Genomic DNA, 17,962 nt, shown 5'->3' on the forward strand with positions numbered 1-17,962 from the left:
ATAGTTGCATACCAAAAAGATTTTTATTTTATATGAAAGTTTCAGACTTTCAACAGAAGGAAATGTTACTTTTCATGTTATTTTAAGTATGCAATTACATCAACAATCATGCTTGAATCATGCAAAACCATTGAACAGTGTATTATTATTATATTATATTTGATTCTGTGTCTACATAGTTAGTATATGATACATTCTCATAATAATAGCTGAAAAAAAAAAGTCAAGATTATTCCAAAACTATAAGTGAATTGGATTGGATATAATTTAATGTCAATACTCAATTGTTCAATCAATTATATTATGATTTGATTCTCGGATGAAATATTATAAAAAGTTGCACATAAAAAATCTAAATATCTGCATATCATCATTATTAAAATTATTATTATATGCTAAAAATTAATTTCAGAAATATTATTTATATTAGGTTATAACAATACAAAATACATATTTGGTTAGTCACAACTGAAATTTGAGAACTTTTTTTTAAATATTATATTATTAGAGGTGAAATTTTTTGTCATGAATTAAATTGTGTGTTGAACACTATTATGGCTATTTACAAAACGTCACTGACGTTTTATGTTTTTTAATTAAAATAATATTTTTCTAATAAAATATCAGTGATATTTTGTATTTTAATAATTAAAATAATATTTTTTATTACAAAATGTCGATAACATTTTATTTTTTTATAATTTAAAATTTTTTTTATTACAAAACATCAATATTACCACTACAACTATGTAAAACACTAAAATAATAAAATATTTTATATTTCGCATTAAAATTATTCATATATAAAAATTTTAGCCTAAATTTAAAGGGAAGGGGTAAAAAACTCTTCATTTCACCCAACAAGCATATTGAGAATCAAGATTTCCTATTTTCTCTTTATATATTAAAAAAAATCTAATTCCATATTAGGTTTAATTTGAATTTTTGAATAATTTGACTATCATTTAATTATATTCTTTTATTCACATAAATATATAAGTATTAAGTGAAAAAAATCAATTAAAATAACTAGTATGAAAAAGTAATAAAATCACCATATATAATTAAATAAAAACATAAAAATCTTCATTCAAATTAAACTGTTAATATTGAATTATCTATTTAATTAATTATATTTGTTTTTGGCATATATGAGAGGGAAGGAAGCAATGAAGGAGAAAGTGACATGAAGTTGCAGCTTTTCATTTGTTTTGTGTCTAAAACTCTGAACTCTCAGAACAGTGGTTTTGAAATTTAAATAAACACAAACTCTGCATTTGCATTTGCATTTGGATTCAACACCAACGCTTCTTCATTACTACTTTCTTTAAAGAACCATCAACGCCAACAACAACCATTTGCCACAATGCTTATTGATTCTCAATCCACAACAAAGACCTCATTTTGATTTTGATTTTTTTATTTTCTTCTGATTTTCTTTAAACCCACAAAAACAAAGCTAAAGCTTTCATAAAGCTATTGTACTTTCTCTCACATCACACTCTAAACTCATTTTTTGATTTTCTCTCTCTTTCCAAACCCATTGGACTGTTTCTGACTTCATCCTTCAGAGATCTTTCTCTCTCTTCAACCTTTTTCAGATACAATTTGTTGTTGCTACTCTCTTGGTGGTGTTCTAAAGGTTGGATTTTCCCTCCTCCAAGTTGTGCCCTTTTTATTTCAGCTCAAAATCTCTCTTTCAAACTGTTCAGTGTGATTTTTTTTTGCAATTTCTGGTGAATGCTGAAGTGGGTGTGTGCCAAGTTTCAGCTCAAAAACCTGTTTTTTGTTGGGCTGGGGGGTGCATAGTTTGATGCTTGAAAAGCATTTTGGTCCCTTTGGTTGTGTTTGGGGATTTTGACAAATGGGGTTTTCATCATAGCCGTTTTTCTATGCAGTACTGTCTATTTTTCTTGTTTCATATTAACTTCATGAAGTTCCTGAATGTCACATGCTTGATTCATGGTTGCTAGTGTTCTGTACTTTCAGCATTGTTCAATTCTGTGTGTGCCTATGTGTCTGTGTTTTGGCCTCTTTCTCTCTTTAGGTGTTTAAGTGTTCTTTTTATTTTTTAGGTTTCCATTTTGTCATGCAGAACAGTTTCAGATATCCAGAAAGTAAAATGACCATGGATATGCCGTCATCAATGGGAAGCAGATCTTCCTTTGGCTCTAGCAATGGCAATGAGGATACACCTGTTCACCCCTATGCTAATGTCTCTAATGGTGATGACTATGACAGTGATAGCTCCAATTTTGCTCCACAGTGAGTATCATCCTTTATTTTGGAGTTACATTGATAAAAGTGATGATCTGCATTGTAGTGTTTGATAAAGGTTACAAATTACTTTGCTAGAATTTAGCATATATATCTTCTGAATTATAGGGTGTTATTAAATTCTCCTTTACATTTCATCTTGATATATTGCAATGTTATATTTGATGTCAAGCATGCTATTATTCGAGCAACGATGACGAGTCAAGAATGGGATTTGTTATTTTTATATATCGTGATCCCTTGAACATCAGGGAGAGGCAAAGGGTGCTTATATAACTTCTGCTTTTACCTTTATATATTTATCACTTGTATAACTCACACATGTTTGGAGCTTTGTTTCAATGATGCGGCAATTTCACCTCTACACGCACATCTGTCCTATATCAACTTTAACTTTATGCCATCAAACAATATTCTTGAATTTTTGTTCTTGTTTATGATCATTCTTACCCTTTGCAACATGCTTATTTTGCATCTTCCCTTTAACTAAGTGGCCATTTTCATAACAAGATAGAGAAAGTTTGCTGTTTGCTATCATGCAATGCGCTGCAGTTGATAATTTGGTGTTTGATTTGTGTGCAGCACACCATCAACTATGTCAATGGCTATTCCAGCAGAACTTGCTGGAGCTGTACCCTTAATTGACAAATTCCAGGTGGGGGAAATAGCTATAATTATAATTTATTTATATAATACTGCTTCCATATCAATGATATTTGTCTAACTGATTACCTAAATGAATGTGTTTTTGAATTTCTTGCATTATGCGTATAAGGGCTTCACCAAGTTTCTTTTGATGTTACTTGTCATAGGTGGACGGATTTCTGAAATTAATGCAGAAACAAATCCATTCTGCTGGGAAACGTGGATTTTTCTCTAAAAAATCTGTAGGTCCTCAAACTCGAGAGAAGTTTACATTTGAGGACATGCTTTGTTTCCAAAAGGTAGTTAAATCAAATACCAAGTTCCCTGAAATATTTATGACTAAAATTCTTTTCCGACTTAAGAAGAGCTAATTTATTGATTCGTGTAGGATCCAATACCAACATCATTGCTCAAGATAAATAGTGATTTAGTAAGCCGGGCAACAAAACTTTTCCAGATTATTCTGAAATACATGGGAGTTGATTCGTCTGATCGTGTAACTCCAATAAGCTTAGATGAACGAGTTGAGCTTGTTGCTAAGCTATATAAGCAAAGTTTGAAGCGTTCAGAACTTCGAGATGAACTTTTTGTTCAGATATCAAAACAAACAAGAAATAACCCTGAGAGGTGTGCAACTTAAACATTTAGTATCCAATGTTACACTATATGGTTTTTGGTTATTGAAGCTATATTTTTTGTTTATTCTATACTAATGCTTAATACATATTTTGTCTTGTAACCAGGCAATACTTGATTAAAGCATGGGAGCTCATGTATTTATGTGCATCTTCCATGCCTCCTAGTAAAGATATAGGGGGTTATTTGTCGGAATATGTCCATAACGTAGCACATGGTGCAGCTACTGATTCTGAGATCCAAGCTCTTGCATTAAATACATTAAATGCTTTGAAGCGCTCTGTCAAGGCTGGTCCTAGGAACATAACACCCGGTCGTGAGGAGATTGAAGCTTTGATGACTGGGAGAAAGCTTACGACCATAGTGTTCTTCTTGGATGAAACTTTTGAAGAAATTACATATGACATGTCAACAACAGTTGCGGATGCTGTTGAGGTACTTCGAAAATTTTATATCTATTTGCTATCAAGGAACTATTTTTTGCATTGTTTATTCCTTAACAGCATATTTGCTACAGGAACTTGCAGGGCTTATTAAACTGTCAACTTATTCGACCTTTAGTCTGTTTGAATGTCACAAGGTCGTTACCGGCTCCAAATCATCCGACCCTGGGAATGGCATGTCCTTTTTTTATCTCTTCATGATTGTATAATATATAGCTAAAAAGCAGTAGTCTAACTGCTCCTTTTATTGTTACCAGAGGAGTATGTCGGCCTTGATGATAACAAATATATTGGGGATCTCTTGGCGGAATTTAAAGCAGCAAAGGATCGAAGTAAGGGAGAAATATTGCACTGCAAACTGATATTCAAGAAAAAGTTATTCCGTGAGTCAGACGAAGCAGTGACGGATCCAATGTTTGTGCAATTGTCTTATGTTCAGGTAAGTCCTTCCTCTTTGAAGTCTTACAAAGTAATAAAAGTTTATATAGTTTATTTTTAAGGCCGCAATTAACTTCTTCAAGTTATTCAATTTTCATGCTTGGATGTGTTATTACAGTTGCAGCATGATTATATTTTGGGCAATTATCCTATTGGGAAGGATGATGCTGCTCAGCTTTCTGCATTACAAATCTTGGCTGAGATTGGATTTCTTAGCTCACCTGAAGCATCCACGTATGTGATTCTCATTATCTTAATAGTGTCTTAGTGTCATTTAAATATTTTCATAGCAAGTGAACTTGTCATTTTTCCATTTTCTGTAGTCTCACAACTTAAGCTGACTGATGATTCTTGATTTCTCAGTGACTGGAATTCACTTTTGGAGCGATTCCTTCCACGACAAATTGCAATGACACGAGCAAAACGGGAATGGGAGATGGACATTCTTTCTCGTTATCATTCACTGGTATGGGATTGTTCTATAATCGGATATTTACTTCTGTCATAAGCTTCGCAGTTGTTGATAGGAATTCTCTCATTTTTATAGGAGCATCTCAACAAAGATGATGCAAGACAACAATTTCTACGTATATTAAGAGCACTTCCTTATGGGAATTCTGTTTTCTTCAACGTTCGCAAGATTGATGATCCTATTGGACTCTTGCCTGGACGAATAATATTAGGAATTAACAAAAGAGGGGTAAGTTTATTTAACACAAATTACTGGTTAAAAATATAACATTATGCAATATACAATTGTACATGGTTAAAGATGAATTATGCTTTTAATTTGTGTTTTCCTTGATCAATTGTCTATAGATTCATTTTTTCCGTCCAGTTCCAAAGGAATATTTGCACTCCGCTGAGTTGAGAGACATAATGCAATTTGGAAGCAGTAATACGGCAGTATTTTTTAAAATGCGAGTTGCTGGTGTTCTTCACATATTCCAGTTTGAAACCAAGCAGGTATAATATCTTCATGGTGCCACACAATCCCCTTATACGAACTTGAATAATCATTAGCATATATCTCACTTATGCATTAATTTTTCTTACCGACATTTTTACCTTCATTGCAGGGGGAAGAAATTTGTGTAGCACTTCAAACACATATAAATGATGTAATGCTGCGCCGCTATTCAAAAGCACGGTCTGCTGCTACTGGTTCTTTGAATGGGGATATTTCTAATAATTTTAAGCCTCCTAACTTGGAGTTGTATGAGAAGCGTGTTAAAGATTTATCAAAGCTTGCTGAAGAATCGCAAAAAAATGTTGATCAAGTAAGTTTAAAATCTATGATTCATTTTGTGGCTTGTTACATTGTAAAGAAACCTATAAGGCTTAGTTGCTTCAATTTTCTAAGTAAATATTTTTGGTAATAGTTGTTTACTTGTCCTCCAATATATTTAGGATACTTGCTTCTTGCCTAAAGTTATCAATGAAAAAAAAGAAAGGAAAGAAGAAACTTTCCATATCTTTTGGGGTGTATAACTCACGTTTTTCTGTAAATAATTATAATGTTTTGCATTATCTTGGGTAGTTGTATCAAGAATTGCATGAAAAGCAAAAACAAGAAGAGACGATGCAAGAAGAATTGGAGGGATTGAAAGAATCCTTAAATGCTGATAGGAAAAATCTCGAGGAAGTTTCGAATGATCGTGATAGACTTAGATCATTATGCAATGAAAAAGATAAGGCACTTCAGGTGAAAGTCTTGAATTCATGGAATGAGCTAAACTTTCTTTTTATCTTCTTATTTACCTTACTAATTATGATCTTCACTAGGCTGCAATTCTTGAGAAAAAGAACATGGAAGCAAAGATGGCCAAATTGAATAATCTAGTAATAGAGAATGCTGCCAAAAAGGAACTCATTGGAACAAATAACCAAGTAAGATACTGTATGAAGTGTTATTCAATATCATACAGTCAATTCATCTCTCTGATTAAACTTGTCATTTTTAAGTTTATAAACTATGTACTTTGGATGACATCCAATAGGTCTCACAAAAGCTTGAAAGTGAACTAAAACTTTGTAAAGAGGAGTTGCAAGCAGCTGAAGAAACTATCAAAAGCTTAATGGATGAAAAAGTGATTTTGGCAGAGAAACTATCTGTGCTTGAGAAGAGAAGTTCTGAAGAGGTGATGTAGAAAATAACAAAAATAATCAACATTCTAAATTAAAAACAATTGATTGAATATGATGGTCAATCAATGTGACCGTGTTGGTTGTAATGCAGATTACGTCTCTTCAACGGAAACTTGAGCAAGAACGCAAGCTTACAAAGTCTCAAGTGTTTGAGCTTGAAAAGAAGCTAGAAGGGCTTAGACAAGAATTAGTGCTTGCAAAGTCTAATATTTCAATAAAGGACTCTGAGTTGGCTGCTTTGCAAAATAATTTGAAGGAATTAGAAGAATTGAGAGAATTGAAAGAGGTTTGCTTAACTGCTCGAATTGTATATAACTATCTATATGTTCTTCACATTCATTTGATTATATCTGATCATTGTTCATTATTCAGGACATTGATAGAAAGAACGAACAAACGGCTGCTATATTGAAGATGCAAGGGGCTCAACTAGTTGAAATGGAAGCGCTTTATAAGGAAGAACAAGTTTTAAGGAAACGTTATTATAATACAATAGAAGGTGAATAACAAGAACTACTTAAGTAGGATATAATTTTGTGAATGTGCTGATATATATGCATTTGACATGTTAACAACTTTGGAACTTGAATTTATTTCAGATATGAAAGGCAAGATTAGAGTTTATTGTCGGCTAAGACCTCTTAGCGAAAAGGAGATTGCCGAGAAAGAAAGACAGGCGCTTGCTGTGGTGGATGAGTTTTCGGTCGAGCATATGTGGAAAGAAGATAAGCCAAAGCAGTATGTATATGACCGTGTGTTTGATGGTGGTGCAAGTCAAGAGAGTGTATTTGATGATACAAAGGCAAGTCTTAGTACAACAACTTATATATTAACTTAGCTCACTTGTTACTGATTTCTTATTAATTACAATGCAGTATTTGGTGCAATCTGCTGTGGATGGATATAATGTCTGTATATTTGCTTATGGTCAAACCGGTTCTGGAAAGACATTTACCATCTATGGAAGTGAAAACAACCCCGGACTTACCCCTCGTGCAACTGCCGAGCTTTTTAGAATTTTAAGGAGAGATAATAGCAAGTATGCCTTTTCGTTAAAGGTAAATCCTTTTAAATTGAAAATTATTGAGTTAACTATATAACTTGATCTAGTCAATGTCCAAATGAAGAGTAAATTATATTTTTTATATCTATGTTTTTGTGCATAATATCTGAAGTTCATCATAACCAGTAATAGAAATTATTCAAATGTTTCTTATTGTTTTCTTAAGTTAACTTTTCTTGTATAACCGATACAGGCATACATGGTGGAATTATATCAAGATACCCTTATAGATCTTTTGTTACCTAAGAATGCAAAACATTCAAAGTTGGACATCAAGAAAGACTCGACGGTAATTATTTCAAATTTATCTTTTAGATTCTATTTGTAATACTAAGCATTTTTTCAATGTTATCATTCTTGTAATATTAATGACTTCATCTTTAATTCTCTGTTGTTAGGGTATGGTGGCTGTGGAAAATGTAACAGTTCGGCCAATCTCTAAAATAGAAGATTTGAATAATATAATACAAAGAGGATCCGACCGGCGCCATACATCGGGTACACAAATGAATGAAGAAAGTTCAAGATCTCATCTCATTCTATCAGTTGTCATCGAGAGTACCAACCTTCAAAGTCAAGCAGTTGCAAGGGGAAAGGTATTCTTTGGAGTTTTATTTCCTTCAATCCTTGTTATAACATTTTTAAACATTTGACACCATATATAACGATTTAAGTGACAATGTAAAATATTAATTTTGATTAAAAATTCTGAATATTTACTATTTTGTTGAAATACCACAGTTGAGTTTTGTGGATCTTGCTGGTTCAGAAAGGGTGAAGAAATCGGGTTCAGTAGGTAGCCAACTCAAGGAAGCTCAAAGCATTAACAAATCGTTATCAGCACTTGGGGATGTGATTAGTGCTTTGTCTAATGGTGGTCAACACATTCCTTATAGGAATCACAAATTAACTATGTTAATGAGTGATTCCCTTGGTGGTAATGCTAAAACTCTCATGTTTGTAAATGTTTCTCCAGTGGCATCAAACTTAGACGAGACGCATAACTCGCTTATGTATGTTATTTGATCTTAGCTATATTGATTTTCTTTTATTATTTCTTCTGTTTTGTTTTAACAATATTCTTGTGTTTTTATGTTTGTTTAGGTATGCATCGCGAGTGAGGTCAATAGTGAATGATCCTAGCAAGAACGTTTCTTCGAAAGAGATAGCACGACTGAAGAAGTTGGTTGCTTACTGGAAAGAGCAGGCTGGTAGAAGAACCGAGGATGAAGAATTGGAAGAAATTCAAGAAGAAAGACCAATTAAAGACAGGACAAGCTGGTAAAAGGCTTGAGCATGAAGTTCTCGGTAGATACTCAAGAATGTTAAACCAAATTGGAAGAACATGTTGGATATAGTCATATGGTCTATTTTCTTTTCGGATTGTTGTATAATCTTACAATTATTAAACATGTTGGAAAGATTTGTAATTTTGTAGAGTGATCTAACTGTATAGCTTAATGATGGTATGTATATATTAATCCTTTTGACTCATGCACATATACATATGTTAAATACTTATTTTAAAAAATGTGCAAGGTTTTCTCTTTCTGGAAAGAAATGTGCAAGGTTATTTACTGCTTATGTTTAGTTTCATGAGTTCTTTAATGGGATTAGTGTAATGAGTTTTGAGGTAGGTAAAAAGTTTGTCCTACAAAATAGGGTACATAATACAATCAACTTTTGTTATTTCATGCAGGTTCAACATATCTAAAAATAGGAATTAACCATAAATAATAGTGGAAGTAACCTCAAAGCATCTACATATATAATTTCTTTGAATTCTGTTTTATATAATGATTGCTTATGCTCCAATCATATAAACTAGTGAACTTTGGCATTGGTCAATAGGAATTCAATATGAATGGTTGTTCTATGGACTATAGTAATCTCAAACTCTTAAACTAACATATATATTTTGCTATATATTTACATGCATTACTATCTGACCAATCCATGATTTGAAGGTGCAACCTTGACAACTATGGGACTTGTGACTTGTGATCTTCTATTCCTCCATGACAAGAACCCAAATCCATAACCCTTTGATGGAGCATTATTCACTTTGAAGTTCACTCTGAACTTGATTTTCTGTCCTAATCTTGAGAATACTAATCTGTTTGGAATAACAGTGACATTAACACCAGGTGGAGAAAGCACTGAAGCTTTGTAAATAGTTCTTGATTTTCCAACATTGGTAACAATCCTAGTTACTGAGGCACTGTTTTTGAGATTTGGCACTGTAATTGATGGATAATTAAGATCAGAAGCAGTTGTGAGTGTTCTATGCTCACATGTGCTGTTGTTGTTCCTTGTGACAAGATGGAGTGAATGCTGATCATAGCCAATTGAACATAGGAATGTGACAAAATCTGATGCCTCTGAATCATAGATGAGACCAGGATCAAGAACTCTTGCAGGGTTCACAAAACCTGATCCATAGTCAAATGCATTAGCCCTTCTTTGCTGTGGATCCGCGCTAATCGGTCTATGGTTCTTGTCCAGAATTGTAGCTGCAAATTGAAGTCATTCATGCCAATGTTCAGTATCTGGGATTTAGATAATCAATTAAGGATTTTTCTTGTTTAAACCACTACTATTAGGACCTTCGAAAGATTCATTCGTCGAGAAAATAGTCCCTCAAAGATTGATAATCATTCTTGGTATTTGAAAAACTGGTTCCTTTTGACAAATCCACCAAAGAAAGAACCAAATTATAAGCAAACTAATATTTCAAAGGTCAAAACGGCAATTTAGTCAAAACTAACATCAATCTCTAAGAAATTATTTTGTAAGTGAACTAATCTTTCAAGGGTAAAGATGATATAGTACTAAATTTTTCTGTTGCAATTTATCTGATCAAGAAATCTGAAACATGGTTTTAGGCCCCTAGAAACTGACATTAACAATTAGAAAGTGATGTTACCAGTGGTCATGATAGCAGATTTGATAGCAGATGGAGACCATGAAGGATGTACAGCTTTGACTATGGTTGCAATTCCTGTGACATGAGGACAAGCCATGGAAGTTCCAGAGAGAATATTGAAGGTGTTTCCAGCTGCTGGAGACCATGCTGCAAGTATATTCAGTCCTGGTGCAGTCACATCAGGCTATGTAACATTACAAGTACAGTGTCAGAACAAGTCCAAGAATGAAATGAAAGACAATCATTCTGTTTCCTTTTACCTATCCATGTTATTTTTCAGTATATCCTTCGATTAATGCATATACATTGACCTAAGGATGTATAAGAGAAAAAACAATGACAAACAAAAGGGGACAAAAGGAGTATTCAATGAATGTTGTAAAGAAGGCAAAGATGAAAGGGAGTATCACCTTCAAAATTTCAGGGTTGAGTGCATTGGGGCCTTTAGAAGAAAATGATGCTACACGTGGCGCAGGCTGGGCTCCTAGAACTGTCTTTGCTTTGAAAATCCTTGACATAGGAGTACTGTTTCACCATATAACAAACAACATGATGCTTGGTAAGACTATGTAGATAATGCAGAAAAAGCATAGCTTATTTAGGAAGATATATGATAATTGTATTCATAATTTTATATATCATGTTGAACATCTAAGATCATATATAGATAACTAAGTATTTTAGTTACATTTCTAGCAGATGTGAATTGAGAGGTTATGAAACAAACCGTGTTCTTCTGATATAAGATAGAATCCTTGCTCCAATTCTGTTTCCAACAATAGCTGAGGGGATCACAAATGGAATTGCAACATCCTGATCTGTCTCATCAATGAGTATCATTCCAACTCCTCCGGCATCTTTCACTATCTTGCTCTTTGCCACCTTTGATTCTGTTGAACTCTCTACATGCCTACACACTAGCACTTTCCCTTTGGTCTTGGTCTTATTAAGAGAGCTCTCTAAACAGTAACTACAGAAAACACAACAAAATCTAACTTAAAAGGCCATTTTCTTGAACTGGTTTCTTCATAGTTCTTACTTTTAAGTACCTTGCTTCACCTGGATTGATAAGGGGTAAAGTATCCTGCAAAGGCTTCAGAAGCAGATATTATACTTGTGGAAGCATTCATTTCTGAGATACTAAGACTTTCACCCTGTTTCATTAATCATAGCAAACTAATCAAGGGACTAATAATTTGTATTAACAAAGTCCACCTTTGAAAAGAAACTAGTAAGATTGAGAATTCCTTTCGTAGATACAACTCTAACATCTCATATTCAGGCATACTCCCAAATACGAGATGTTAGATTTGTATCCATGCAAGAATCTCTTTTTGACTAAGAATATTTACCATGATTCTAACACCATTTCCAAAAATGATGTCAGAAGTGAAATCCCTGTCTGTTGAGCTGGCAGCAACAGTGAGGATCCATGGGGCAAGATTAGTGGCAGAGGCAGGGTGGCCTTCATTGCCAGCTGATGCCACAACAAGAACACCACGGCTGGCAGCATGAAATGACCCCACAGATATTGCATCACTGAAATAGTCTCCTTGTGGAGACTCAGCTCCAAGAGATAGTGACAAAATGTGAACCCCATCTCTTATTGCATCATCAAATGCAGCTAGCAAGTCCACATCATAGCAACCTGCTACATAATAATTCTATGACTAAAATACCCTCTTTAGGATCTGAAAATATAAAACAAGAATAGAAAACATGATCAACTAGGAATTAAGGAGGTAACTAATAATATCAGAACCTGAATCCCAACATGTCTTGTACACAGCAATTCTAGCCATAGGTGCACCTCCCCTGGCTCCTCCAGCTGCCAGCCCCATATAGTTCATGTTTGCCACATAGCGCCCTGCAGCTATGGATGCTGTATGGCTACCATGGCCGGTGCTATCCCTTGCAGATCTGAATGAGGTCTTTGCATCTGAACCTTCCTCTTCAGCTTCATATCCGCTCTTATAGTATCTAGCTCCAATTACTTTCCTGTTCCATAAATTTTATTAATATTATTAACAAATGAAAGATGTCATCCTCATGGTTTTATCTATGATGTGAAATGAGGGGGAAAAGAAGAATAAAATTGGTGAGAAGATAAGTTTCAATTGAATCAAAAACCTGTTGCAAGTTGAAGAATTGAATGCTTCTCCTGGTTGACATTTTCCCTTCCATCCAGGTGGCACTGGAGGCATGTCAGTGTCAATGAAGCTTGGGGATTCAGGCCAAATTCCTATGTGAATAATAATAGGTGATTCCATTAGCAAAATCCAAGTAATTATGGTCTTCAACAAAGCAAGCTCCTTAAGATATTTTGTAGTGTGTTTGATAAACCTTAAGAGTAATTGTGAATGTGTGATTACCCTCTTCATTAGAAAGAATGTCACTACCTTAATTATGTTCCACTGTCATGAATTATAGCTTCCTTAAGATTCTACTGCTAGAAGGAGAAATATAAAGGGGGGGCAGAGTTTCTGACACAAAAGTAATAAATGAAAGGCTAATATGGAAGTTGTGTACTAAAACTGGAACTGGAAGTTGAAGTTCTTCTGAACCAAAGAATTAATGCCTATATGGTACTTCTAAGGAAAAAAGGTCTCAAATTTATTATTATTCTGAGCATGTAGGGGGTCAAGAAATTTAATGCAACAAGAATTACTGTCTACTATGACACTTTTACTAAAAATAGTAACACTTGTTGGTTACTTTACCAGTATCAATGAAACCAATTATGATATTTTCTTGGTTCCTTATGGAGTAGCCAAGAGTCTCCATGGTTTGGTCATCAAGAAGCCCCATGAAGTCCCATGAATGAGTTGTATGCAGCTTTCTCTTGGAATTGGGGAACACAGAAACCACTTCTGGCATTTCTGCTCAAATTTAAACACAATAGAAAAGCTATTACATTAGACACTACTACTAATCTTGGTCTAAATGGATCAAAGGAAAAAAGTATTATTTTTCTTCATCTATTCTATAATATCTATCAAACTAAAGATTTGGTACATTCATAACTAACTGTGATACAGATGATTTGCAAATCAAATAGAAGGAAAATCTCAATGGCATACTTGAAATATGATAAGCTTGTTCATCAGTGAGCTTGGCTGCAAATCCTTTAAAACCATGCTTGTAGCTATAAACATGAGAAGCTTGTGCTTCCTCAATGCTGCATCAAAAACAATTCCAATGACTCAAATCAAATGCTACTGCCACAGATACAGACAACAATAACAAAAAAAAAATTCTAAGGTGGGTCGGCTACATCATAGATTTCAGAAAAAAAAAAAAAAAAAAAAAAAAAAAAAAAAACTGACCTTCCACTATGAACTTCAGCAAGAATTTGATGGTGTTGCTTCAGAATATCATCTGGGTTTTCACCATTGTTGCTTCCCATGTACACTACATAAACCTGCAATACAAGAAACAAATCATAACAAAAGTTCCTCACACACACCAAGAGAAACAAAAAAAAAAAAAAAAAGAACATAGGACATAAAAACAATAACTTGTGCCTGAATTTACCTTAGCAGAAAAGCAAAAGCTAACTTTTTCTGCAACAAGCACTGCAAGAAAGAGATAAAACAACGCACTGCTTCTTCTAGACATTGGTGCTAAAAATGTTGACTGAAAGTTACAAACTTTGGCCTTAAAAACAACAGAAAGTGTATTAACATGTAGTGGGGGCTAAGAACCAGAAGTATATGAATAATAAAGTGGATAAGAGTGATGAAGACAAAAATGTTGCAGAAACCAAATTCAGGATTTTGAGTGTGATGATGAGAAAGAAGAGAAAAACAACAAGAAAGTGGACAATGAGCAACAACCCAGATGGCAAAAGAGCAGAGAGAGAAACATGGTTAAGGTGCCTTATTAGTAGCTGTCATGTGTTCTTAACAAATAATAATAATAATCCAACAAAGTATTATTTAATTTTTCTTTTAACTACAAAAATGAGATGACAGTATGAGAGGAGAAAAAGAATAAAGAAGATGGAGGAGCAGAGCAGTGTAGTAGAAATAGTGTGGCGGCAAAAGGCCAAAATGAACTGTGCTCATGTAATGGGTAAACCTTAAAGCTGATTTACTGTTTATTTGGACTTGATTAAATCAATAAAAAATATTTAATAAAAAATATTTTTTTTTATTTTTTAGTGTATTTGATAAATTTTTAATAATAAAATTAAAAATATTTTCTTTAAAAAGTTATAATTTACATTTTTTTTAAAGATATTTTTTTTAAGAAAAAAGATGTTTTATAAAAATGTACTTCTATCTTATTTTACTCAAATATAATTGATAGATAAAAAGAATTTTTTACATGAGATATTCAAACATAAAATTACTTTTATTTTTATAAAAAAATTTAAAAAAATATCTTTTTCGAGAATAGCGTCTAAACAAAGTGTTAAATGATGGGAAGAGAGAGGATTTATAAGAAGAGGCTTGTTTGGATGAGTTTTAAATTTTTTATAAAAAAAATTTAAGTAACTTTTTTATAAAAAATAAAAATAAGTTTAGGTTTAGATATTTTATATAAAAAATATTTTTATTAATTATATTTAAATATAATAATATAAAAATATTTTTTTATTTATTTATTATATAAAATTTATTTTTTAATTTTTTAAAATAATATAAATTATAGCTTTTTAAAAAATATTTTTTTTAAAACATTTTTATTTTTACTATAAAAAATTTTTAAAGTACGTTAAAAAAATAAAAAAGATCTTTTTTATTAAAAAAAAATTATCTATTAGAATAAAATTAATTAAAATTATCTAGAGTCTCGATAAAATATACTTTGTGAAACTTGAGTATGGTGTTTAAGGATTAGTGGTCTTTGCGTGTGTATGTTATGTGAAGTTGTGATTAAATTTACTACAATTTCTTTTTCTTATCTATTAGAGAAATATAAATTATTTTTGAGATTTAGGTAATATTATACTTGATACTTATATATTTGAAAAAAATTTAAGGGTAAAAAATGTCCATATAAACATAAAAATTTATCCTTTAGTATGAATATATTCTTGGATATCATGCATCATTTTTGTATCTACATAAAAGAATCACTTCAAAAGAAAAGACAAAGGTAAGGACAGAGAGAAAGGGATTGGTGCTTCTTTTTTGTATCAAGACAAAAAACCAGAAAAGCATCTATATTTCATTTCTGGGTGTCTAGTAAAATGTCCATATTGCCCTCTCATTTCCCAAAGACTGTTAAAAAGCAAATGTAATTAACACTCGAGCTTAGTGGAGGCAAGCATGCCAAACACCCTTTACTTGTTATTTGATTCCTCATTTTTAGCATATAAATCCATTATTATAATATCTAATCATTGGCGTAGTTCTTATTCTATATTTTGTCACTTGCTGAGAGCTCAATAAATAATTGAGCTTTCATATATGTGTCTCAATCATCAATAGATTTTTATCTTTTTCAAAAATTTTACATGGTTTTGTCATATATATAATTATTCCTCAGAAATTATATATTAATCATAAAAAGTAGCGCTTTTCTTTAAATAACAATTTATGGTTCTGTGTGTAAAACAGTAAAAGGTCTTTTTTGGTTGTGAATTTGTTTTCTTATTAATTCTTTCTTCTTTTTCTTTTTGCTCATACACTTTTTTTTTTTTTTAAAGAATGTTCTTCTTGATAATCTTCTTTGATATACCTTCATCTAAGTCAAAATCATATAAACTACTTAAACATGTGATTTTATATGAAGTGCTCTAATTTTCAACACTAATTCAAATGGCTAAAGCCATTAAACCATAAACTATATAATGATGGATTATTTTTATAATTCGGATATATCACACAAAGAACCACTCAGATAAAGACGCTAAAAACGTCTTTTTATAAAGATGTTTTTTAATAATTAAAATTTAACACATATAATCGATTAAATCGTGTTATTTTTGTCAAAATTAGGCTAGACAAATTGATTTGACCGAAAAATGGTGAATTAAATCTTAAACTAGTCTAAATTAATATTATTTTTTATAGAAAATAACTACAATACTCTATTATAGAAAATGACTAAAATACTTCTATTATATATATTAATTTTGAAAATCTTAAATTTTAGTCTTTTATTTTCTATCGTAGGGTTAGGATTTAAAATTAATATATATATATATAATTGGAATATTTTAATCATTTTCTATAATAAGGATATTGTTGTCATTTTTTATAAAAAAATAATAATATTAGTTTAGACAAATTCAAGATTTGATTCACTATGTTTTCGGTTAAATCAAATTGTCTAGCCTAATTTTGACAAAAATAATATGATTTAATCGATTATATATGTTAAATTTTAATTACTGAAAAATATTTTTAAAAAAAGACGTTTTAGACGTCTTTATCTGAGTGGCCCTATTATATAAATCACTAAAGATGAATCAACCATACTATAGTCAAACAAATGGAACTTTAACCATATTCAATGATGAGAAATATAATCACAGTAAAAAGCAAAACGCAACGGTAACTCTGTCAAAAAAAAAAGAATAGTCATTTGAGCTAGGTATTAAAATAGTTAAGAATATATATTATTATTTATTAGTTATATGTTTTTACTTCTAAAATTAAAAGTGTAGCTTAACATGATAACAAATCATTGAAAAAGAATAAAAGAATCAAAATATTAATTAAAAAAAAAACTATTGATGATCTATATATCTTAACTTTACTTTGTATCTCTTTCGATTATTCTGTTAAAAAAATAAAAAGATGGGATGACCGAGCAAGTGCAAAGAAACTTTACCGTTACCATGAATCATTCTCATAGAATTTCAGTGCCCAAAAGTCAACATTCTTTTGGATGTGTGTGCAATTTTATCTTCCTCTAATAATAATAATAATCGAATACTATGATGAGCTTGCTCACAGATGTGTACAACCATCCATTACCATCAATATTATTTCTCATCACTGGAAAAAAAAATAAAAATAAAAATAAAAATTACATGGCAACATTTGAAGGAGTAATTTAATCTTAAATGACATCATTGCATATAGTATGCTTTATTTCCTCTTCCTCTTGATGTTAGGTATAAGACAAATAGACAACCGTGCATGGCTTCTTGGCATTGAATTTACTATTTAGTACTTGCAATATAATATTATCATTCTGTGTTATAATTACAAAAGAGCCCAGCCTATCATGAACTGGATTATGGGATCACCCATCCATGACCTGTTCTCATTCTCTTCATTGGTTTGGTTAGAAATAAGAGATTAAACTGGAGAAAGGATTTATGTATTACTGAGTGTATTTAAGTTGTCTATTTAAATTGTGTAGAATGATACAATATAAAAAGATATTTATAGATACTATGAGAATCATAATAATAAAGACATAATC

At 31.8% G+C, this 17,962-nt stretch overlaps 2 protein-coding genes across 3 annotated transcripts; one reads left to right on the plus strand and one right to left on the minus strand.

The window, feature by feature from the left end:
- Positions 1–1,128: 1,128 nt before the first annotated feature.
- On the plus strand, positions 1,129–9,212 carry LOC107623091 (kinesin-like protein KIN-14E). Of its 2 annotated transcripts, none has more exons than XM_016325232.3 (24): positions 1,129–1,642; positions 2,076–2,265; positions 2,860–2,932; positions 3,090–3,221; positions 3,311–3,549; positions 3,666–3,993; positions 4,076–4,175; positions 4,259–4,440; positions 4,558–4,673; positions 4,803–4,905; positions 4,987–5,139; positions 5,259–5,405; positions 5,519–5,719; positions 5,980–6,144; positions 6,225–6,329; positions 6,440–6,580; positions 6,679–6,873; positions 6,960–7,086; positions 7,187–7,389; positions 7,463–7,645; positions 7,844–7,939; positions 8,049–8,246; positions 8,392–8,663; positions 8,755–9,212. In XM_016325232.3, exons 2-24 carry the CDS (start codon positions 2,090–2,092, stop codon positions 8,933–8,935), a joined length of 3,816 nt encoding a protein of 1,271 aa, XP_016180718.1. In that variant the 5' UTR covers positions 1,129–1,642; positions 2,076–2,089; the 3' UTR covers positions 8,936–9,212. The 2 variants fall into 2 exon arrangements, with proteins under 2 accessions (XP_016180718.1, XP_088358531.1); XM_088502405.1 differs by having other exon boundaries at positions 1,184–1,642; positions 2,096–2,265.
- Positions 9,213–9,357: 145 nt separating this feature from the next.
- Positions 9,358–14,545, minus strand: LOC107623714 (subtilisin-like serine-protease S). The gene is made up of 12 exons (XM_088502402.1): positions 14,111–14,545; positions 13,903–13,997; positions 13,657–13,754; positions 13,297–13,455; positions 12,707–12,818; positions 12,339–12,574; positions 11,929–12,224; positions 11,636–11,730; positions 11,304–11,546; positions 10,987–11,101; positions 10,577–10,760; positions 9,358–10,163 (listed from the first exon to the last, which is right to left on the minus strand). The coding sequence occupies exons 1-12, from the start codon at positions 14,192–14,194 to the stop codon at positions 9,592–9,594; spliced, it is 2,289 nt and encodes a 762-aa protein (XP_088358528.1). The 5' UTR covers positions 14,195–14,545; the 3' UTR covers positions 9,358–9,591.
- Positions 14,546–17,962: the final 3,417 nt, after the last annotated feature.

This window comes from Arachis ipaensis, chromosome B10, assembly GCF_059453495.1.
Source record: "Arachis ipaensis isolate K30076 ecotype BB chromosome B10, ASM5945349v1, whole genome shotgun sequence".
NCBI classification, from domain to species: Eukaryota; Viridiplantae; Streptophyta; class Magnoliopsida; order Fabales; family Fabaceae; genus Arachis; species Arachis ipaensis.